The sequence below is a fragment of the Nematolebias whitei genome, chromosome 19, assembly GCF_014905685.2.
Source record: "Nematolebias whitei isolate Nwh7 chromosome 19, NemWhi1, whole genome shotgun sequence".
Classification (NCBI taxonomy): Eukaryota; Metazoa; Chordata; class Actinopteri; order Cyprinodontiformes; family Rivulidae; genus Nematolebias; species Nematolebias whitei.
Window position 1 is genome coordinate 12,204,399 of NC_056516.1, and position 23,851 is coordinate 12,228,249.

General features: G+C 39.8%; 1 protein-coding gene across 1 annotated transcript in view; it reads right to left on the minus strand.

Annotated features, from left to right (window-relative positions):
* ptprua (protein tyrosine phosphatase receptor type Ua) overlaps positions 1–23,851 on the minus strand; it is a 502,564-nt gene that overhangs the window by 113,110 nt on the left and 365,603 nt on the right. Inside the window, exon 14 of the mRNA XM_037693627.1 lies at positions 13,864–13,900. Within this exon, the coding sequence (XP_037549555.1) occupies positions 13,864–13,900 (37 nt within the window). The remainder of the gene's footprint in view (positions 1–13,863; positions 13,901–23,851) is intronic.

The following is a 23,851-nucleotide window of genomic DNA, read 5'->3' on the forward strand; positions in this document are numbered from 1 at the left end:
TATCTGAGAAATGTTTTCAAACACTCAAATTGCAAGGCTGAGGGAAAGGAAAACATACAAAATAATAAAATAAAGATAACTGCATGTACTGAGGAGATAAAGCTTATTTCATTATGATCTGAAAGAGGGGGAAAAAGGACAGTCTGTGCAGTGTTTCATTTCAAGGACAGCTGCTTTGGGGTGAGACAGAATGGCACTGACCTCTCCTTAAAAAAAAAACCCACAGAATAAAAACAGAGAATGAAAACAAATATTAAAAAACAGACTGCAGACAGTTCAGACAAACTCTATAACAGCAAAAAAACCATAAAAAATACAGGAAACCTTTGCTCTGAACAGCTGTGCGTGAAAGATGTTTTTTTTTTCTTACATTTGTTAGCCTTATGAAGAAAAACAGCTGTTACCAAAAATAAAATTAAATGCTCTTGGGGATAAGAAAGAGATTCCAGATGACTGGGCTACTACAGTAACAGTAATGAGCGAGACAGGTAGGAAGGTACTTGGTGTGTCATCTGGACTGAGAAAAGATAAGAAAATCTGGTAGTGGAATATTAAAGTGTAGGAAGATATTCAAAGAAAAAAGTTAGCCAAGAAGAAATATGACAGTGAGAGGACTGAAGGGGGCCGAGATGGGGTAGAGGTACAGGAGCCGACTCGAGACAAGAAAGTCGCGGTTCGACTCCCAGCCATTCCCACATGTTGTGGTGTCTCTGAGCAAGACAACTAATCCCTAATTGTTCCCCAGGCACTCAATAGCTGCCCACTGTTCCACCTGGGTGTATCCCAGGTGCGATGGGTTAAATGCAGAGAACCAATTTCATCATTGTATGGGAACATACAATGATGACAACATATAGCACTTACTTGCTTGTTTAAGAGAGGAGACAGGAATACAAGGAGATGCAATGTAAAGCAAAGAGGGAGGTGGCAAAGGCAAAGCAGAAGGTGTACTATGATTTGTATGTAAGGAGGGCGAAAAGGACTTGCACCGATAGGCGAGACAGAGAGATCAGGCTGTAAAGGATGTGCAACAGGTTAGGCTTGTTAAAGAGGAGAACTAGATGGGAAGATATAAATATTTTGGTGAGTTAATGAATGAAGATAATGAAAGAAAAAGAAGAGTAGAGGTCAAAGAAACTGTGGACTATGAAGTGGGAAAGGAAAGTGAGGGTGAAGTTCAGAAAGCTCTTCAAAGAACAAAGAAAGGGAAGTCATTACGACCTGACGACATAAAAGTGGAGGTTTGGAAATGTCATGGAGAGATGACAGTGAGGTTTTTGACTCAAATATTCAATGGCATATAATAATAATAATAATAATGTCATCACAATGTCAGCACTGTATGTTTCCATACAATGGCGAAATTAGTCTCTGCATTTAACCCATCCACCACCAGGTGGTGCAGTGGGCAGCTATTGAAAGCGCCCGGGGGGCATTTTGGGGATGAGGTGTGCTGCCCAGAGACGCCACGTGATGTGCAGTGACTGGGGATCGAACCTGGGACTTTTGGGTCCCAAGCCGGCTGCCCTGCCTCTACACCATCTCGGCCCCCATTTGAGGGTGATAAAATGCCTGAGGAATGGAGAAGTGTGCTGGTGCCCATTATTAAGAACATGGGTGATATACAGAGTTGTAGCAACTATAAGGGAATGATGAGCCACACAATGGAGATCTGGGAGAGAGTTATGGAAGGTAAAGGTAGATGAGAGGTGACTGTGAGCAGCAGTATAATTTCATGCTGAGAAGGAGCACCACAGATGCCACCTTTACTTTGAGGATGTTGATAGAGATGTACAGAGAGGGTCAGAATAAACTTCTTTGTGTCTTTGTGGACTTAGAAAAGCATATGACAGGGTGCCAAAGGAAGAGGTGTAGTATTGCATGAAGAAATCTGGAGTGGTAGAGAAGTATGTTAGACTGGAACAGGACATATATGAGGACAGCAGGACATATTAGATTGGTACAGGACATGTATGAGGACAGCAGGACAGTGGTGAGACGTGCTGTAGGAGTGACAGATAGCTTGAAGGTGGGGGTGGGAGTGCATCAAGGATTGGCTCTGAGCCCCTTCTTGTTTACTCTGGTGTCGGACAGACTAACAGATGGGGTCAGGCAGGAATCCCCGTGGACTATAATGTTTGCAGATGATATTGTGATCTGTGGTGAGAACAGGGAACAGGTGAAAGAGCATTTAGAGAGGTGGAGGTATTCACTTGAAAGAAGAGGAATGAAAGTCAGCCGTAGTAAGACAGAGTACATGTGTGTGAAGGAGAGGGAGGCAGATAGAATAACGAGGCTACAAGGAACAAAGGTCACAAAGGTGCAGGACTTCAAATACTTGGGGTCCATCGTCCAGGAAAATGGAGAATGTGGAAAAGAGGTGAAAAAGAGAGTCCAGGCAGGATGGAGTGGACAGAAAAAAGTTTCATAAGTGATTTGCAATAAATGGGGGGCAGCAAAGGTCAAAGGAAAGTTAACAAACAATGGTGAGACCAGCTATGTTGTATGGTCTGGAGACAGAGACATGGACAAAAAGACAGGAGAAAGAACTGGAAGTGGCAGAAATGAAGATGTTGAGGTTCTCCTTAGGAGTGACAAGGATGGATAAGATTAGGAATGAGATCATCAGAGGTACAGCACAGGTTGAACAACTGGGAGATAAAGTTAACGAGGCCAGACTGAGATGGTTTGGACATGTCCAGAGGAGGGACAGTGGGTATATTGGTAGAAGGATGTTAGAAATGCAGCTGCCAGGAAAAAGACAAAAGAGGAAGTCCAAAGTAGAGACATGTGGCAGTTAGAGAGGACATGAAGGTATTTGGAGTGAGGACAGAGGATGCAGAGGACAGAGTGAGATTGTGGAGGATGAGTCGCTGTGGAGACCTCTGAGGAGGGAAAAGCCGAAAGAGGAAGAAGTTTGACTTTCTTGATTTAGTTTAGATCATGAAAAAAGAAAGACCCAAATTAGTATCAGTTTTTAGAGAACAAAGTTAACGAGCGTTTTAATTTCAGGCAGTAGCTACATTAACAATTTTCAATAATTCTTCATATGTTCAAGTCACTGTTTTGTATTTTTCATTTGTTTTCTAAAAAAACACAAACAAGACAGTTCCTGGAACTTGGTATTGAGTATGAAAGCCTTAAATGCAGCAAAAGAGTAATTATACGTACTATTATAAACAGTTCAATGACTATACAGCATTTTGTTACAGCAGTTATTCTAAAGCATTAGTCATGCTGCCACTCAAGAACTGTAATGTTTTCTGAAGGACAATTCCAATAAATTCTCATTAACAGCAGCATTAACACTAGTCCTTTCCTGTTTAGTTTCTCCTGTTTTCTGTAACCAAACTACCTCCACATATTTTGTGCTGTTTAACCATTCAGAAATTAAAACATATAGCTTGATAAGGTATAGTGTGCCATGACTTTAGGCAGTTTTTATACTTTTCAAAATATTTACCACATTTAAAATACATGTCTTCACAGAGAGACACACAAATCTCTTTAGTTCATTCAAAAAACATTGTTTAAAATCTGCAGTAGTAGAATACTGGCTCTCTAGAATCAGAATCAGAATAAGCTTTATTATCATTGTACCGAGATAAAATGATAATATGTCCGTACAGTCGTCCGAAAGATGGGCGGAGTGCACGTAGCTGCTGCTATAAAGCGCTGCCTTCTTACCCTTTTCAGAATACATTTTTTAGATAGAAAAAGGGACAAAGCCATGAGGAGAGGATAGTGGCATTACAAAAAATATCTCTTCACACCTTGTTCTAACAGAACACAATTTAAAACTCTGCCAGCAAGCACATTTATGAACATGTTACATATGCATTTGACGACGAGGAGGTCCATGAAGCACTAAACAGATAGTCCATTGTCCTGATAAGATGAGATGATGGTCAGCCCGCACAGTTCTGGTAAGTCTCCACAGAAGGGAGGGTGCGATAGACAAAGCTTTTCCTTAATTTATACATTTCGCTGGAAAAATGTTTAAATCGGCCTGTTTCGAGGCCAACCAGGGAGTCAGATTCAGATAACCCACAATTGTTGATTTATTCAGGCAGACTATTTTTCTTGTCAGCCTTGAGTCTGCACTGATACTTCCAACGTCCGAAATGGCCAGATTAGGGTGCATTCTACTGGTCCGTGCTTACGAGCCTCTTCAAGGTCGTTTTCATCCTGACGAGTCCCAAAGCTGTAGGTGACCTGTGATTCAAATCACTCCATCTTATGGTTTAGCTCGTAAATCAGCTGATTTTGAGTCCTCAAAGCATGGACCAACCTTCACGTAGGCAGCAGCCTGACGAGGGCCAAATTAGCTGCGGCCGTCTCCTTTGTATGTTGATAAATCAGGATCCAGACTATTCCAAAAACAGGAAACTTGTTCTTATAAATTCAATTATATGCAATTTTGGCGTCCTCGATCGACAGCAGAGGTAGACACATCACATCCACTTCCCCAGGGATTTATCCAGCGCCATGCGAGTCGTCCGAGCAGATGAGGGTTCTCCAGGACCCTGTCGCTTTGTTGAAAAGATTTTGTCATTTGTGTCGAAAGTCCAGTTGGTCAGATCCAAAACAGTGGTTTTCATTTCGGAAGATGTGTAAAAATAGGAACTGCTCCGATACACAAACAGAGAGCAAAAAAGCAGGAGGAGAACAGGGAGAGGGTAGAAATGTGTACGCCTCATTCCAGAGCCAGTGAGGAAAACGTTTTACTGATCTGCTACTTTTAGCTTTTAGCTACAGATCTGATACTTTTAGCTTTTAGTTATTGTTTTGACGTGTTTAGTACAGGTTTATGTGATTTTAACAACAGGTTTGCTAATTTTATCTTTAGCTTGTTGCTATTTTTATTACTGTTTCAATAATTTTAGAATCATGTAACTCACTATTTTAACATATATCATAAATATAATAAAATGTATGTATTAAAACAAATCAAACAATAGAATAATAAAAAATAAATGCAAACTGATTAGGAATATTTGTAATTTTATTTACAGGTTTTATTACAAAATAAATCAAAACTACAAAATACTGCATTTTTTATTTTAATGTGTAATATAATGTGAGTGATTATTCAGTTCTTCACCACTGGTTATATTTATAAACTCATAAGTATGTTACAGTCATATAGGTCTCTGTGGTTGATTAAAATATATTAATAGTTATAAATCATTTCCATAGTGACTGCTGGAGAGCAGTTCATTAAAAACATTGAGCTTCTTTTGGTGTGGTAGAGGCTGAGACATCCTTGGAGAGCCACACATTGCACACATTTTTTTTACCTTCGACTTTGGTATTAACTTGTTTAAATAAACAGTTTGTCTGTTAGCAGATTACCTCGTGATTCAAAGATTCAGTAGATTTTTTTTAACTCTTAGAAAGTAATTATTGGGTGAATATGTACTACTAGATAAATATGTGAGTCTAGCTAATACAAGGTGGATTCCACAGCTGATCAACTTTAGCAAACACAAAAATGGCTATAATGGTCAGTTTTATAGGTAAAAGTTGTTAAGGTAGTAGCTGAGACTGATCCCCAAAACTTACACTAAGTGCTAACTAATTGTATGAGTTATTCAATTAAAATTTTGACAGGTAACCTGCAGTCTCATAAGACATGTTACTTTTTATTTCCATAATTACTGTTGGTTTGGGGGTATCTGGTGCAGTAAAAAAAAAAAAAAGAAGATAAATAAACAATGAATTATTTCAACGCAATGAGGCAACAAAAAGAACTACTTTGTCACATTTTGTCAAAAATGGTTTCAAATATAAGTCTTGTTTGCCACATCTGAGCAGAAGCTATAAAAATAAGCTTGTTTTGTTCTTTTGCCATTGCATTGAGTTGTCAAAAGGATTTTAAGCAAAAGCGTCAACTGTTCCAAGAGGAAAATATGGCATGTGATGCATTTCCACTGGTTAAGCTGACATAAATGGAAAGCCTCTCATAATAAAATGACATATCTTTCAATAGGATTTAATTTATAATGAACATGTGAACAATGTCAACAAATTGTGGCCAAATTTCATCTGATGATAAACACACAAAGTCACAAAAATGAACCTCCCGCCCACCACAGCGATGGGTTGGCACCTGCTATTTGTGTGTGGGAATGTGCTGAGAGGAAATGAGAAACAGCCAGGAAGGGTTTTAACGGCAGCTCTGAGCCACTTTGGAGACAAAAGTGACATCAGCATGTCCTCTGGGTTGCTCTTATTTATGCACAACTACATGAAAAATGGCTCCCACAGCCCACCTCCTCTGCCTATGTGATGTGCCAGCAGACTAGAGGCAGGACACTTTGATGTCATCATCCCTCTCATATTAAAGTGTTCAAGGAGGGCAACCTACTTCATCTTCCACCTTTCTCTAGAGTACTCCAAACCTAATTTAGTTGGAAGGATGGATGAAAAACTCCATTTCACTCACTGTGTCTCATCTTTTGCTTGAACTGAGATCCTTCTTTAAATCCTTCTCACAAGCAAACACTCCTGGCCACTTCCTCTCTCAGGAAAAAAAAAAAAAAAAGAACGTTGCTGCATTGTGGATTTCACAGCCCTCTGAGCATAGGGGGGCTTTGCCAAAATGTCAGTGATTCAAATGGAACAGAGAGAAAACAGATATGTGTTTGCTTTAACCCTTCCTTTGATGCCTATGAAAAAATATTGGTAAAAATGGACCCAAAACAATACTAAATCCTTGTAAAATTTTCTACAATGGATCTTGATCTAGGATACAGAGACAGCTCACTCATTTTAATGCCCAAGACAAGATTATGGTTTGGCACCACTCAAACCTTCTGCATGCCCATACCACTCCAAACAACAGCCATATGACAGACATAAAAATGTTTAATTGTTGAGCAAACACAAACTAAATTATTTCTTCTACCCTGAAGGTAATATTCTTCTCTGCCAATGTCTAAATGAAGACCAGCAACACCAATTCCTTCTTTCAGCCTCTGTCTCTTGTTTGGCCCCTGTCAGTATGTTTGGCCCCTGTCAGTAGTCAGTAGTCCCTCACTACTTCACCGTTCGACTATCTTGGACCTGCTCTATCATGGTTTGTGGATGCACACTCCATTTAACAAATAATAAATAAATTGTACAAGACACAACTGTGGACTGTACAGTAATATAACTGTACATGTACTCATGTGGTTTTGAAAAAGTTAATAACAAAAATGAAATACTTCGGACAGGTGCCGCTATTTTGTAGTTTTCTCTCAGTAATCATCCACTGTATTCCCACTCATAATGACCACATTTCCCAAAAGGCCACAGGGCCCCACCCAGAAGTACGGTTTCCTTCTGCTGGAAAACCCAGAGGTAAACAACAAAGTTCATGCTCATTAATCCAGGTATAAATCCAACAATGTTCAGTCAGGTCATCTGGATAGTTTCTTTTGTTGCTGAGACATTTTGTCCTTCATCTGAAGAACTTCGTCAATCTGAGGATCCACCAAACAAACTGAATCCCAACAAACAGCTCACTCCCAGAGTGAAAAAAGGCCAGATCCATCACCACCACCACCACCATCAACTCCTCTAAGGCAGCCCCTGTTACTTTGGTGTTTTGAACATGGCTGCTTTAGAGGAGTTGACTGGGAGAGGGCGGGCCTCGGAGGCCATCTTGTCACCAGCAAACTGTTTTTTTCCACTCAGGGAGTGAGCTGTTTATGGGATTCAGTTTGGTTTGGTGGCTCCTCAGATTAAATAAATCCTTCAGATGAAACGTCTCAGCAACAAAAGAAACCGTCCAAATGACCTTACGACTAAAAATATTCAAGATGATAGCCTTTGCATTTGATGATATTACAAGTTTATTATTATACTACTTTATAATTTTATATTATAATAGCTCTTTCTGCCAGACAGCCATGATGCAACTGCTTTCCATAATCCAGATCTCAATGGCTGCATTACCCCTGATGAGCTCTGGCAAGCAGTTTACTCCAGAGCTTAATTTGTAAACAGATCAATGCTGGAAATGCAAATAGTGGGCAGATTGGTGGGGAGGTGGGGGTTGGGGGGTTAAGGGCAGGGGGGGGTCTGGGGGTCCTCCCCCAGAAAATTTTGAATAAAGTAGATGTGATTTTCTGCATTATTTTGTGTATTTTAACGGGTTGTTAAACATTTATGTTTATTTACATTTATAAACACTCGGCTTCTTTCAAGTATTTCCCCCTCCCCCTTAATTGATGGTTTGGAGCCCAACACTGTTCCTGCTCTTTGTTGTCTGACTCCATATGGGAATCTCCAGGCAGTTGCCTGTGGCTGCCTGTGTGCTCCTGCCCACATACGACTGCCTGGTTAGCTCGGCACTCATCCCTACCACTCTTTTAGGGGCGGGGATTTTTTAAGGGTAGAACTTGCTACTTGGCTATTGTGTTTAAAATTAGTGTTTATGTAATTATTTTCAGTTTACATATCCAATACAAGTTTTATTCATTCAAGGCAGTTATATTTGTTCATAACTTTATTATTAGTAAGCCTGAGAGTTACTGGATCCAAGCAAACAGTTACAGGAATGCACCTTGTCAAAATAAGAGTTGCCGGATCCTGCTGAAATAGGATCCGGCTCAAATTAAGCCCTGGGTTACACCATGAATAACTGCAAGGCTCCTGGTTCAGATGGTATCAGACTGAAATGACAAAATATTTTTACACATTCAAAACTATTTCTACTGTCCTTGTAAACATATTTGTAAATGGAGGAACAAGGGTGACACTTGATCCTCTTTTTACTGCTCTTGTTACTGGTTTGCACTCACTAAAGTTGGGAGCACCAAGTCAGGGAACTGACCAATAACAAGTTAATACATTTCATGCATCTTTAACCACTAAATTCACCCTTGAATTATCAGACTCACTTGTTGAAGTTGAATTCGTAGTTACAGGGAATTCTTATCACAGTATTATGCTGAATGAGGAGGAAGCTGCATTTGTCTTTTAAATTTGATTACAAAATAATTAATCAAGACCAGAATCATAAACAGCAATAAACAAAATTGAACAACATAAATGATAAAATATAGTAATTTAGACAATAACTAGTTTGGATAGAATAGTAACGTAATTGCAAAAACAATAATGAACAATCTAAATAATAATGAATCAGTCCATGATTAATTCTCTTATCGAATGCTAAATTAAAAATTTGAGGAGGAATTATTTTTGTTTTTACACACACATAAAACAGACAAAGTTGAGACTATTTGATAAATAGTTACTTTGGAAATTGTTTGAGAGATGTTTTGACATATGAATCCCATTCTGGCTCAAAAACGCTTACACACAGGTGTCTCTTAAAGATAGCTTCTTTTCTGAAAACACTGAACAGTGTCATAGTTAGGGCTAGTTGTTGAGACCTAAAGTGCTGATGGACCAGGCTGGACTGATTGTAAAAAATGAAACTGATTTTATTTACAAACTAAAACAAAATGCTGATGTGGCAGCAACAAACATAACTCATAGGATCAATATGAGCACAGAGCCAAGATATTAGGTGTGTACAATGCCAAAACCGAAGAACCAAACTCAACCCAGCAGGATATTATAGCCAGAAATAAAATTTCAGAACCACCAATGCCTGTGCAGAGAGACAAGGATCAGGTGTGAGTGGGCGGGGCCAGAGCAGAAACAAAGACATAACCAAACAGGAATGTGCATACGTATAAAATAAAACACAGTAATCAAAACCCCTTCCATCAAACCCCAAAATACCAAAAGCACACATCATGATAAACATAAATATGTTCAAACGCATTATACAATTTCACATAATTTCATTATAATGACTGACAACAATAATCAACTTTATTCATGTTCACACCTGTCATAATCAAATTAAACAAACTTCATTATTGTTTTTCCTTTTTCCTAAAAGCATAACATAAAAAAGTAAAGATTAGTTAGACTGTAGCTGATTCGGAGTCCAAGAGAACACAAACATATTAGACATTATTCAAGACAAAAGTAACTTTAAAGAAAACAGTCCAGGGTAGACAACCCAAGGGTCAGAGGTCATGGTTAGGGGAGTGCATCTTCATGCTTCATGCTACATCTCTTTATAACAGAATTTTAGAATCTGGACATTTTCCTGAATCTTGGTGTTCAGCAACCATATGTCCAGTGTATAAAAGTATGGACAGGTGCAATGTCAATAATTATAGTGGTGCATGTATCTTTACACAGTGTAATGGGAAAGACTCTCAGCTCATGGAGAACATTAGAACCCAACCATTTGATCAAGGTAATTTTATATGCAAAATGAAACAGGCAACAGTCCTGCATCATGAATATACATCTGAGATATGGGGATCTACTCCGGCATTGCTCAGCTTGCCAGGAATAGGATCATAACAAATGTAAAATCTTTTTCCAACAAGATGGATGAATTGGCAGCGTTCCCTTGGCATGATGCTGTTTACAAAAACCTGACTAATCGAGCTAATTTGGACACAAACACAATGATGGACGGCCTTCATTTACCCTTTTTCATTTTAACATAGCAGAGTGGTAAGAAAAGTGGATGGAGCCTGATTATGTTTGTGAATGACAGATAGTATAACTCTGGGCACGCAGCTACTGAAAAAAACATCTACAGTAAGGATGATGAGCAGCTAGCTTTTAGCGTGATGCCATGTTTTTTATGTGGAAATGTTTACATGTTAATGTGATAACAGTATACAGTACTTTCCCTAATGCAGTATGCTAATGATGAAATGGCCTGCAATGTCCTCACTGCTGTTACCAGCAGACTCCAAACACAGCAATCCCAGGCCCTCCTCTGATCTCTGGGGATTTTAATCATGTCTTTCTGTCCTCCACTCAATCCATATTCACCTAGTATGTCACCTGCCACACTAGAGACAACAACACAGGAAAGTTATATTATGCTCACACCAATGAGGGATGCATCACCTCTCCCCTTATCTCCAGCCTATGTACACAGACCAGCTGTGACACGCACAGTGAAGAGATGGTATGAGAAGACTGACGAAGCTCAGAGGAATTGCTTCAACTCCAGCGTGTGGGAAAAGCTCTGTGCTCCTCATGTTGAGGACATTGACAGTGTAACATACTGTATCATGAATGATTGCATCAGCTTCAAACTCTACAAATTCTGTAAAGATTAGCGGTGTAGCATTCTGGGACATAAGCAATCTGAGCCTAAATTTAGGGAGGGTATCACAGTTGTGGAAGATCAGTGTCAGAGATCACACAGCTGAAAGACCTCAAGAGTTAAAGGTTGTTGGCTTTGACTTTGAATCTGATAAAGACCATGGAAAGGGTAGTCCTCAATTATATTTGCCTACTGGTGAGATCTTGTTTGGATTGGTTGTAGTTCACCTACCTGTAATGAGCATGGATAATGCCATCGTCTACCTTACGTGCCAAGCTCTGACTCAGAAGCCTGGGAAGCACTTGTGGATGATGTTTTGTATACTACTTCTTTCAATACTTTCCAGCTGTGGCTCCTGACGAGAAAGCTGGAGCAGTTGGGAGTGAACCACCACTTTTTGCAGTGGATATTGGACTACCTCATTGGCTGTCCACAAAGCACGAGGACACAGGGCCATGCAGGGAACTATGGTGGCATCAATCCAGTTTACAGTAACACCACAGACAACATCAACTACCCACAGTCTCCAAAAAATATTTGATGAATCTGCCTTAGTCATATTCATCACATATGAGGAAAGCACAGAGTACAGACTGTGGACACAGGCTTTTGCATTCTGATTCCACTGGAACCATCTCCAAATCAATGCAAGAAAAGAAACAATGGAACTTGTTGTAGATCCTTTGCATATGGTGACAGACTTTGGGATAATTGGACTCCTTTAAGTACACAGGTGTTCACGTGAACAATAAACTGGGTTGGACACTCAACACAGTTACACTCTACAGGATAGGTCAGAACAGACTCCTTGCTGAGGAGATGCAAGTATTTTGGAGTTCTTCATTCCAGCTTGTTGTCGCCAACAATTGGAATTGGTTGGAAAAAAAAAGTAAAGCCCTAAACCATTTATTTACTTTCAACAATACTTTACAAATATTCCATTCCATTCAATTCAATTCAATTCAATTCAATTCAATAATACTTTATTAATCCCAAAGGGAAATTAACTGTTGTTGTAGCTCATCATCCTGGTTTCATTAGAGTTATTCCAGATGCTGATGGCTTTGGGCAGGAAGGATTTCTTGTAGCAGTCCCTCCCACAGCAGATCTGAAGAAAATGGCTGCAGATGCTGATCCATTCACCTAGACCCAGCAGACTTCTCAGTCCTCTTGAGCAGCAGGACTGACTGAATGCCAGGCAAAACTCCTCTCTGAGAGATGGCCATTTCTCTCAGCAACCTGCTGAGCCCCTCATCGCCGCAGACTGAACTGCAGGTGCTGGGAAACGATTTTGGTCGATACGCTGTCACGAGCTGTGTTTCCCGCTACCTCCAAGACCTAGGTAGTCAGGCACCCGAGCACCGCCTCCAGGTAGATGGGAATGCATCCATGGCACCTCCTTTGGAACTCATTTGGAATTTGGGGCTGTAGCTTTGAGCTTTTGAGATGTTAATCGGCAGCTCCCAATAGTAGGAAACCACTTTGTTGTTATGGTTACGCAACATAATGAATGTCCAAAAATAAAAAGGTTTCAGTAAAAATCTTTCCAGCGACACAGCGTCTGATACCAAAGGAAGTACTCATCCGAAAAAAGTGATTTACATTCAGAAAAGAGAGTAACTAAAGTTTTCAAAAGCAAAATTTCAGAATGAATGTGAGAGCTACTCCAACATGCAGCCACCTTGAGCAGCACAATTCTAGAATTCTAGAATATTACTTTAACATTTGCATCTGCTTCTGGAGATAGGCATGAGTTCCCTGCAACTCAGAAAGGAAGAAGTGTGTAAAGAAAATGGATTGATGGATATATATGAACCACCTCTTCAGGGGAAAAAAAATCAGCACAAATAAAATCAAATTTGGCTAAATTTGGGGACCCAAACCCCATAAATCACTTCTGTGCTATTGCCCTACCTTGCACAAATCAATACAATCTTTCATCTGAGAGCTACATAAATCAATTTACATTTGAGTACCAATATGTTCATCAGCTGTTATAAGTGATATACTATGATGCTCTAGAGGAAAATATCACCCAAGTCATTAGGGTTTATCCATTCAGGACTACAAATGTCAGCAGAAAATACCAAAACAATTCATTGAACTGCCTGGAACAGCCTGGGGAACAGTCTTGCACTTAAACTGCAAGCATAGCAGAAAATATGCTCTTGCCGTTGGGTGAAACATTCAAATCAGGAAAAAAAAAATGACGGATGTTCAGATCAACCAACAGTGTGTGCATAAAATCTATGAAACAAATCATGACAGTTGAGAAAAGCAATTTATTACTAAAAATTAAAAAAAAGGATCTAAAAGCAACTATTCTATAGAAAAAACTTTAAGAATTACTTATTTTTCTTTTCGTGATTAAAAAAATGCTAAAAATATGTTTTTCTGAGCTATTAAGTTAAAGGACTGTCACAACTGAAATGTGCCATACACACTTAGACTGAAAACGGTCCAGTTTTTCACACATCTGGAACAAAACCAGAACACTTAAGTCCCACTTTTGCTCTCAACAACCTGCTGTGCTATGAATCACCTTTGTGCCAGGAAGCAATCCGGTACACTTGATTCAATGTATAAAGCAACACTGTGGTCAGAAAGCATTTATGTTTCTGGCTTTTTCTCAGCTGTTCTGAAACATAAACAGTGACATAAACTGATGCTACAATGATCACTTGCAGCAGTTTTTAAAACTCAAATGTAATTCTTACCTTTGCGAGCAATCCTGATGCAGTTTATTCTGGTCTCCTGTGGGGAAAGAAAATGCTAATTTTATAAATTTAACTGGATCCCATAAAAGCATCTATAAAGCAACATTATTTAAAATTAATTGTGTCTCAATCTGAGGGGAATTAATAAACTTTCAACAACTTGCAGCATGTGGTCAGACGTGGGCTTGTTTATTGTTAGGTGTAGAGAATAATAATGTCATTTTTCCAAATTACATTTTTAAAACTAATTTCCTCTCTGCTCTCCTCTGAATCCCCGAGTCTTAAAACTTTTCAGCAGGTTCTTCTTTTTATATAATTTCATAATCGCTGTCCCCAGAAATTCTTAATAATTGAACATATTTAGCATGATACTTTTGACTGTTAGTCTAAAACAGGTCTCACTTGTAAATGAGTCTCTGAGGTTAAATGTGATTAATCTGTATAAATAAAGGTTGAATGAATGATTAGAGGAAGTTACAAAGATGTTTTTGAAAATCACCATTTAAAAAATTACCATAATTTGCTTAGTATTTACAGTAAAATAAAAAATATATGATCATATTTCGAATATTTTTCTAATATAATTGGTAATATTAATAATAAACTGCCATATATAACCTATAGGGCAGGGGTCACCTCAGGTCCAAAAATGGGGATTTGACCTTTGATGTCAGAGAAACAAGCAAACACACAATAACAATAAATAGTAATATTAAAAGTTGTGAAACCTCACAACTGTCAAGCCTGATTTCAGAGATCTGAGCAAAAGTGTAATTTATCTCATTCATTAAACATAAATGTTGGATGACATGTTTCAATGAAACCGTCAGGAAATATCCCTTTGGATGTCCATCTACAGCTGATTCAATTTTGTAGCCAGCCTAACACAAGATGGCTACTATACCCAATGGGTATAGTATAGCTGGGACATATGGCTGCAGCAGATCAGTGAGATAGGAGGGGGCAGAACTGTTCAGTGATTTATAGACATACAAGAATGTTTTGAACTGGATTCGAAGGTGAACCGGTAGCCAGTGCAGTGAGGCCAGAACTGGTGTAATGTGCTCTCTTTTGCCTGTACTGGTTAAAAATCGGGCTGCAGCATTCTGGACCAGTTGTAGTCTAGCAATGAAGGTCCGACCAATACCAAACAGGAGCGAGTTGCAGTAATCAAGCCTGGATATTATGAATGCATGTATTACTGTCTCCAAGTTATTTTTGGACAACTTGGGATTCAGCTTAGACAGCCACCTCAGCTGGAAAAAAACTGGATTTAAAAATCATGTTTACATGACTGTTAAGTTTCATGGAAAGATCCATTATCACTCCCAGATTTGTGACTCTTTGTTTCTCTAACGGGGCTAGAGTGGAAAGGTCGATACAGTGGTTGATGATTGTGTCGTTGGGAGGAAACAAAATGACTTTAGACTTCTTCTCATTGAAACTTAAGAAATTTAAAGCCATCCAGTATCTGATGTCAGCCAGGCAGTCAGCGTAGAAGTGAAAGGATATGTTGAAAAGTGAAAGGGTATGTTGTGTTTCCAGAAAATAGCACCTAGTGGCAGCAGGTATAAAGAAAATAGAAGGGGACCGAGGATGGACCCCTGCGGTGGGCTGACCCTGTGATGCCCACCCACTGCTCTAACCTTGCAATGAGGATCTCATAGTCGATGGTGTCAAAAGCAGATGTGAGGTCCAGTAAGACAAGGAGCACAGAATCACCAGCGTCTGTGACTAGGAAGATGTTCGTAAAAACCTTCAGTAGAGCAGTTTCAGTGCTGTCGAGAGGTTTAACGCCATATTGAAATAGCTCCAAGATGGCGTGATCTTCTAGGAAACATTTTAACTGGGACTCAACTATTTTTTCCAGTAGTTTAGTGACAAATTGGAGTCTGGAGACAGGCCGGAAGTTGGACACGATTGAGGGGTCAAGGTTAGTTTTTTTCAGCAGAGGTTGAACAGCAGCATGCTTAAAGGTTTTAGGCACCACCCCTGAGGATGTTGCTATTCACAATAGTGAGAATAGAAGGACCCAGAGTAGGAAAAGCCTCCTTTACTAGTCGAGGAGGGACCACATCAAAGAGGGAACCAGATGGTTTCATGCTGCATGTGACCTGCTCTAGAGAAAACAGAGAGAAAGACTCGGAAAGTCGACAACTCCTGATCAGTCCCTACCTAGAAATCCAATATGGCTGCCTCACACATGAAAAGTTGTGACAACTGCAGTATCCATCCATCCATCCATCCATCCATCCATCCATCCATCCATCCATCCATCCATCCATCCATCCATCCATCATCTTTACGCCTTCTTCCTTTTCCCCACAACTTTTTCAGGTTGTGGGGATCACTGCTGGTGCTCAAGTCCAGCTATCACTGTGCGTGAGGTAAGGGGCACCCTGGACAGATCTCCAGTCCATCACAGGGACACATAGAGACAAACAAGGCAAACAACCATTCACTCTCTCACTCTCTCACTCTCACTAAGGGACAATTTAGTTACCAGTCAGTCTAACATGCATGTTTTTGGTCTGTGGGAGAAAACTGGAGTACCTGGAGAAAACCCAGGCAGCATGGAGAGAACATGCTAACGCCACCCAGAAAGGCCCCATGCCAGGATTTGAACCAGGCAACCTGATTATGGCGAGGCGGCAGCTTTACCAACTGCACCACTGTGCTGCCCACAAATGGATTTTGATGGAATTTTAAAAAATGTGTGTACATCTATGACTAGTTAACTTTTGTGTCAATCCAACTGAAGATGTGTGTCACAGCTAATCTACATTATACTGACCTAAATTTTGATGTGGTTCTAGAAGAGAGTTGTTTTTACAACACATTCTTTAACATCTTGTATTATTGCACGAGATCACACATAACGTTATTTTCATGGGTTGACCAAAGAAGTGACAATGTCCTCATTTTATATCAGACATTAGGCTAAAAACTGACATGAAGGGCTGTGTGGACGTGCATTTTTCAAAGAATGCTTAGTATTTAATGCAGAAAATTGAAATCAATGTCTAACTTGCAAAACTACTGTATGTTTCAGCAATCTAGAGTTCTGTCCATTTTCAGTTCAAATGCCACAAAGTAAAATGTTCAGTGAAAAAATATATGATGTCCTATTTTACATGCAGCAAAGTTCTGGCATGATTTTATTTTTTTGATGTTTAGCAAAGTGGATACTGTCAGTAATTTCAGCTTATCGATGGAGCTGGTAAGCTTTTTCAGACGGAGGAAAAATGGGTTTGTTTCCTGCTTGTGTAAGTGTGTGTAAGAAAAACTGGTTACACAAATCATGCATCTTTCAAGCCCAGCTGATAGAAAATGTGCCAAAGCAATTACTGTTTCAGCACAATGGCAGCCAGAGGTCCAGAGTAAGCCTGATACATTTCATTTATCCAGGATAATTGTCAAAATAATTAGTTTCCTCTCCTCACACTCCCCCTGTAAAAGCATATCTTCCGTGAAACACAAATATATTTCAAAAACAGATCACAGATGAAAATATTTGGAGTTAAAAACAAGAGAACTATAACTGACTCTGTTATGGAAAAAGCTCAAATATAAAATTTTTTTTAAAAATCACATGAATCAAATAAAAAAAAAACTGTTGTTTTTCTAGCTCTTGAAGCCCAGCCAAGCCCTCAGAGGACCCTGACCCCATCCCCTGAAGAATCACACATCTTAATACTGTTGATAACTGGATGAAAAACTGCTCTCAGCTTGATACAGATAAGCTTCTTACTCTGCTAATACTGTACATACTTTAAACGTATGTTTTGTGCTGATTTTGAAAGCAGCACAGATCGTGTGATGTTAGTTTTAATGCTTTCCTAAAATTTCTAAAAAGTATAAATAATATGTTCTTAATTCTACACCTAGCTGTCGTGCAATTAATTTCATTAGTAGCTTCAATTTCAACCTTTGCCCAAAGAGATCATTATATTGTAAAACTGACAAAAATCTAGGGTGGCACAGTGAATCGTTTGGTAGAGCTGTAGCCTCTCAGCGAGAAGGTCGCCGGTTCAAATCCTGGCCGGAGGCCTTTCTGGGTAGATTTTGCATGTTCTCTCTGTGCATGCATGGGTTTTCTCCGGGTACTCCAGTTTCCTCCCACGGACCAAAAACATGCATGTTAGGCTGATTGTTAACTCTAAATTGTCTCTAGGTGTGAGAGAGAGAGTGAATGGCTGTTTGTCTCCTTTGTCTCTTTGTGTCCCTGTGATGGACTGGAGACCTGTCCATGGTGCCCCCTGCCTCTCACATAGTGATAGCTGGACGTGGGCACCAGTGACCCCTGCAACTCAAAAATGAAGAAGCGGGTAAAGATGGATGGATGGATGAACAAAAAGCCATCATTAGCGCATATTAGGAACCCAGACCAGTGGTCATTCCATATGTTACACGAGTTTCAGAGAAACTGAGATATTTAGTGGTATGTGTTGTCATAATTGTATGTTCCCATACAAAGACAAAATTGGTTCACTGCCTTTAACCCATCACACCTGGGATACATGCAGGTGGAGCAGTGGACAAAAAGACTGGTCCATCCCAAAGATCCAGTCCCCCGGCACAAACAGAGTAACGTTGTGTATGCTGTTCAGTGTCAGGAGGGTGATCAGTCTTACATCGGGGAAACTAAACAGCCACTGGCCAAAAGGATGGACCAGCACAGAAGATCAACATCATCAGGCCAGGACTCTGCGGTCTACACTCATCTCCAGGCCAGAGGTCACTCTTTCAGGGATGAAGATGTTCACATCCTGGACAGAGAGGAACGATGGTTTGAGAGAGGAGTAAAGGAGGCCATCTTTGTGAAAAGAAAGTGTCCATCAATAAACAGGGGTGGAGGCCTCCATGTTCAACTGTCCCCCTCTTACAATGCTGTGATTGCTAGTATCACTCAGCCCTCTGTGATTAGCAAGCGGCCATCAGGGCACTTATGATTGATCGTTAGGCTGATGGTCCTCCTTGATCATGTGAACAGCTAGTTCTGGACGTCAACAGCAAACTGGTTGATCCACTACGAAAAGGTGCTATTTATAAGACTGAGTTTATTGCAGCTCCTCAGACAGAAGATGTCTTTTGGTTAAAAGATGAAACGTTTCAACAATTTTTTATTTTTTTTAATCCGTCCAGAGGACCTGATTTAACGTTGGTAGATTTCTACCTGGGTTATTGGGCATGGGTCAGGAGATTAGAACATATGTTTGCCATGTTTTTCTATTTGGTCCTTCTATAACTGAAAGCAGAGTTGTTTCTGCATCTATGGCACAAAGCCAAGCTTGGTCCTGGCACAGATTGGACTTCACCAGGACTGTCCCTTGTCACCTGTCTTGTTGTGTTCATGGACTGGATCTAAAGGCACAGTTGTTGAGATGTGAGTGTTTCTGATTTGAGAACTTCTGGATCTCATGTCTGCTTTTTGAAAACAATGTGATTCTGTTGGCGTCTTCAGGCCATGACCTTCAGCATGCACTGGGGTGGTTCACAGCCGAGTGTGAAACAGCTGGGATGGGAATCAGCTCTCTTAAGTCTGAGTCCATGGTTCTCAACTGGAAAAGGGAGGAATGCCCCCTCTGGCTTTTTTGGGGGGGGGGGGGGGGGGGGGGGGGGGGGGGGGGGAGTCTCTAGAGGAATTTAAACATCTGAAATTCTTGTTCATAAGTGATGATAGGATAGAGCGGGAAATGACTCGATGGATGAGGGCCTTGTCTTCAGTGATGAACATATTGCTTTATTCTGTCATGGTTAGGAAAGACCTGAGTCAAAAGGAAGACCTCTCCATTCACTGGTCCATCTCCATTTTGACCCTCACCTAAACCTGAGGTGTATACTATGACAAAAAAAAAAAATTAGGTTCTAGAACCAAGCAGTTGAAATGAACTTCGTCCGTAGGTGGATGAACCTAGAGATAAGGTAAGGAGGTCCATCATCCAGGGGAAGCTTAAAGTAGAATTATGCTCCTTTTCATCAAAAGGAGTAAGCTAAGATGGTTCAGACATCTAAAATTTGTACTTTTTAGAAGCATTTCACTGGAGATGTTCCAGGCATGTTTGACTGGGAGGAGACCCTGGGGCAGAGCTAGAACTTGCTAGAGGGACTATATAGCTTCTCTGGCCTGGGAACACCCCCTCCTGGGAGAAGACGTTCCACAGATAAGCATAGAAAGCAGATGGGTTATATTTTGCCATATTCCACAAACTTTATGATTGTGCTTTCATCTTGTCTTCAAGAGCAGCTGCAGCTCCAGGGTGCTATACAGCACATACATAAGCTCGGCAGCTTAAACAGTTTCTAACAAAATGATCAATACCTTGAAAATTAACTTCTAATTTATTAAATTTTGTGCTTGACTAAAACTTGTCTCAAAGATCTAAATTGTCTATAATCATGAAAGTGTTGACATTTTCTTATTTAATTATTTTTCTAAACCCAGCAGATGATGAAATGCTGGTGGGTTAAGAAATGTTTCATCATAGAACATAGAATTTAGCAAAGTGAAAAATGAAATTTTTGGAGTAAACAGGTTTTGTCAAACTCCACAATAAATTGGAAGTGCACGATTATGCTGATTTTACTTAGCTGTTTTTATTATGTTATACAATAGCCTACATATAAATAAATACTTTGTCGGTTGTTTCAGGGGTTCAACACAAATATATCAAAGACAACTTTAAATGAACGGATCGGAAGTTATGGCCTGGACAAGCAAAGACCTTGTATGATCTTTGACCTTGATTTGTGACTGAGTGCTGGGTGGGGGGTGGGGGGGGGGGGGTTCCAGTGATGATGTATAATGTGTACAGTAGTCCTTCGCTACTTCACAGTTTGTTTTTCGTGGACTTGCTCTATCACAGTTTTTCAAAGTAATATTGGACATGACACACAATTTGCTGACTGACGGATGAGCCGCATGATCGGCATGGAATTTTTATTTAAAATAAATTATTTTAAATTATTTAGCACCTGTGCGCAGCCCACAGCCTCCTCCTGCAGCTGATCAGCTGATCTCCGCTCTGCAGCGGAGAAGTGGGTGTGATCAAGAGCACTGGCAGACTGGCAAATGACAGAGAGCTGAAATCATGTCATTCTGTTCTCTTTTAGAGTTTAGAAACATTGTTTAGAACATTTCAAGAGTGTGGGAAGGTTTTAAAATGCCTTACTATATATCTATATAAATACTAAAATAAACTACTACTTACTACATGTAATATTATTCCTCCTTCGTGATTTTTCATTTATCGTGGGACTTCAGGTTATGGATCCCCGCGATAAATTAGGGACTACTGTATAATGTTTCATTAATTAATTAAATTATCTTGAGAGGATCAGACATTATAGGTGGGACAAGAGAAAGTTCATGGACAGAGACTATAGCATAACACATCCCACTTTCAATGGGCATCAATAAAGTGTCATGGTCTCTGCTATGCCCACTTCTCTGCTGCAATCAGCGCTCATGCCCTGCACCTGCTGCACACTCTATACAAGAGCTCCAGCCACATAAGTTCTCTGCCAGTTTATCGAACACACTTGCCAGTAGATATCCAACCATCTTCCATGTTCTCGCCTGACTTTCTTGTCTCGACCAAACGCCTGTCTCTTGGATTCACCAACCTGCCTGCTCCACGTCTGGTTTATTCTGCCTTTCTGACCCTGGTAAATAGAACCCTTTTTTGCTCTACTGATTTTGGATTAAGGATTCCCCTCTGGATTTGTTCTAGGACCTCTGCCTCCCCATGCTTGACCCCTGCTTCCCATTTCGGACCACAACTTAAGTTTGTTTGGTCTTAACTGAGTGTCTGGATTGTAAAAATGACTGTAAAGTTGTGTGTTGCAGAATTGATGTTTAATGGTTCTTACCCCTCTGAAGTTGCTGGTGGCTTGGAAGTAGATGAGGTAGTTCTTAGTAGGGTCTAAAGGACTGTTCCAGTAGCCGTTGTAGGTGTGATTGTCGCCCACGGTGAAAGGCGTGGCCTCTGGCAGACTGCTAGGAGCTAGCTCAGCTGTGTAGTAATGAGGGGACCCTTTAACCTGGGCCTCATTGTGTGAGTTTGGAGAAGGGAAACAGTCCACGGAGCCTAGTTCCCTTCTCCTTACCTTACGGGACCCATCCTCCTCCACCACCACCACCTGATAAGCACTGGAAAAGGAATAAAACTGAAATTAGTGCTCCACAAAAGTACAAATCACTGCCCAGTAGAATCCAACAATAACCCTTAATATAGCTTCAACCTTTTAACATCGATGGTGCTCGTTTGGGGCTTGGTAAATACAACCTCAAAGCCAAAAACATTGGGATATTAGGTAAAATATAATTTAAAAACAGAATGCAGTAAGTTAAAAAAAATCTTATAAACCAATATTTTATTCACTGTGAAGCATAGAAAACAGATGGAATGCTGAAAATAGGAAAATGTGTTGTTTTAAAAATATATATAACATACTGTAAATTTAAACTTTATGGCAGAAACACATCTCAAACAGTTGCTCTAAGTTCACGTTTTCCACTGTGAAGTGCCCGCTCATTTTTTAACAATGGTTTGTAAATGTGTAGTGGCTGGGGACACCAGCTGCTGAAGTTTTCAGAGAAATGTTGTCCATTTCTTATCTGACGTAGGATTCCAGCTGCTGATTTTTTTTTTTTATGGTTGAGAGCATATGTTGTTATAAACCTCTTTTTCACTAAGATGGCACCTTAAGATTGGCAGCCTTTGACAGCAGCTCTCCAGACCTTTGTTGCCTTTTTTTAATCTTTCTAGTGTAGTTGTAGCTTTTATCCTCTCCTTTCGTTGTATTTTTTTCTTTTTGTATTTCTTGTCAGAATGAAAATTATTTATTTTCATACATTGTTCAAGACCCTTCTCATTTTTTTCATTATTTTTGATGTAGTTGTGACCACAAAGTGATCTCATGTTTACATACGCAACACTAGCTTCTAGTGTTCTCTCTCCTCAGCATTATCAATGCCACCAAGTGTGAGACTCACAACGCCCAGAGCAGATCAGAAGGAAGCCCCACATCCACAGAGCTGGAGTGCAAAGGAGAGAAGTTTCAAGCCTTTAGTCCTGAGCATCATCATTTTGAGCGTAAGGTAAAATACAATGGATACATTGTGGGAACTAGAGGTTAAACGACTATATATTTTTAAAAGTCGACTTTAACATGATAAAAGTCCGAGTTGACTTTGACTAGTTGATGATGTCATAGGAACTCAAGACGCTATATCATATTTGCAAAAAAAATAAAATATTAGAAAAAAAGAAATTTATTATTTACAAAAAAAAGAAAAACAAAACATCGGGCATATATTTATGCTCCTACTATTTTTCATACTGCAAATAAGTCAAAGGAAATGCAAAACTATTATCAAGCTGCAAAAATGCTACTGTTTTTAGTTTTACTTTATTTAATCCACCACGTGGACTGGGTGGAATAGGGTTGGGAACAACGGGGGGGGAGGTGGGTGCAACAAGTCGATGTGAAATAGAAAAATCCGTGAGAGGTCATAGAATCGATTAGTCGACTTGTCGGCTAGTCGATTCGGCCCCTAGTGGGAACTGACTAAAACTCAAAGAGATTACCGTGGAAGCAGCTTTTTCTTGAAACTATGGCTTAATTCTTCTTAGCACAGTGCCTCCATGCCTGGCTGTAGGATGGTTCTATAATATTTTATAGATTTTACTACATTTGTATATCATTGGTGCCTTTCCAGAAGAAGAAGCGACCTATTCTATAAGCGCTAACATAATAATGCATTTCTATACCATCAGATAAGTACACTTGTGTGCTGGTAAAAAGCTGGATGGTCTTTTTTCAGTATAGAGGACATGTTGTCTGTGGTTGCAAAACGATTTTTACATTTGGATTGGTTTAACCACAATAGAAATGTTTTGCACTTTGCCTCAGTTTATTTCCAACGAGCTTTGGTTCAGAGAAATTGGCAGTGTTTCTGGATGGTGTTCACAAATGTCATCTT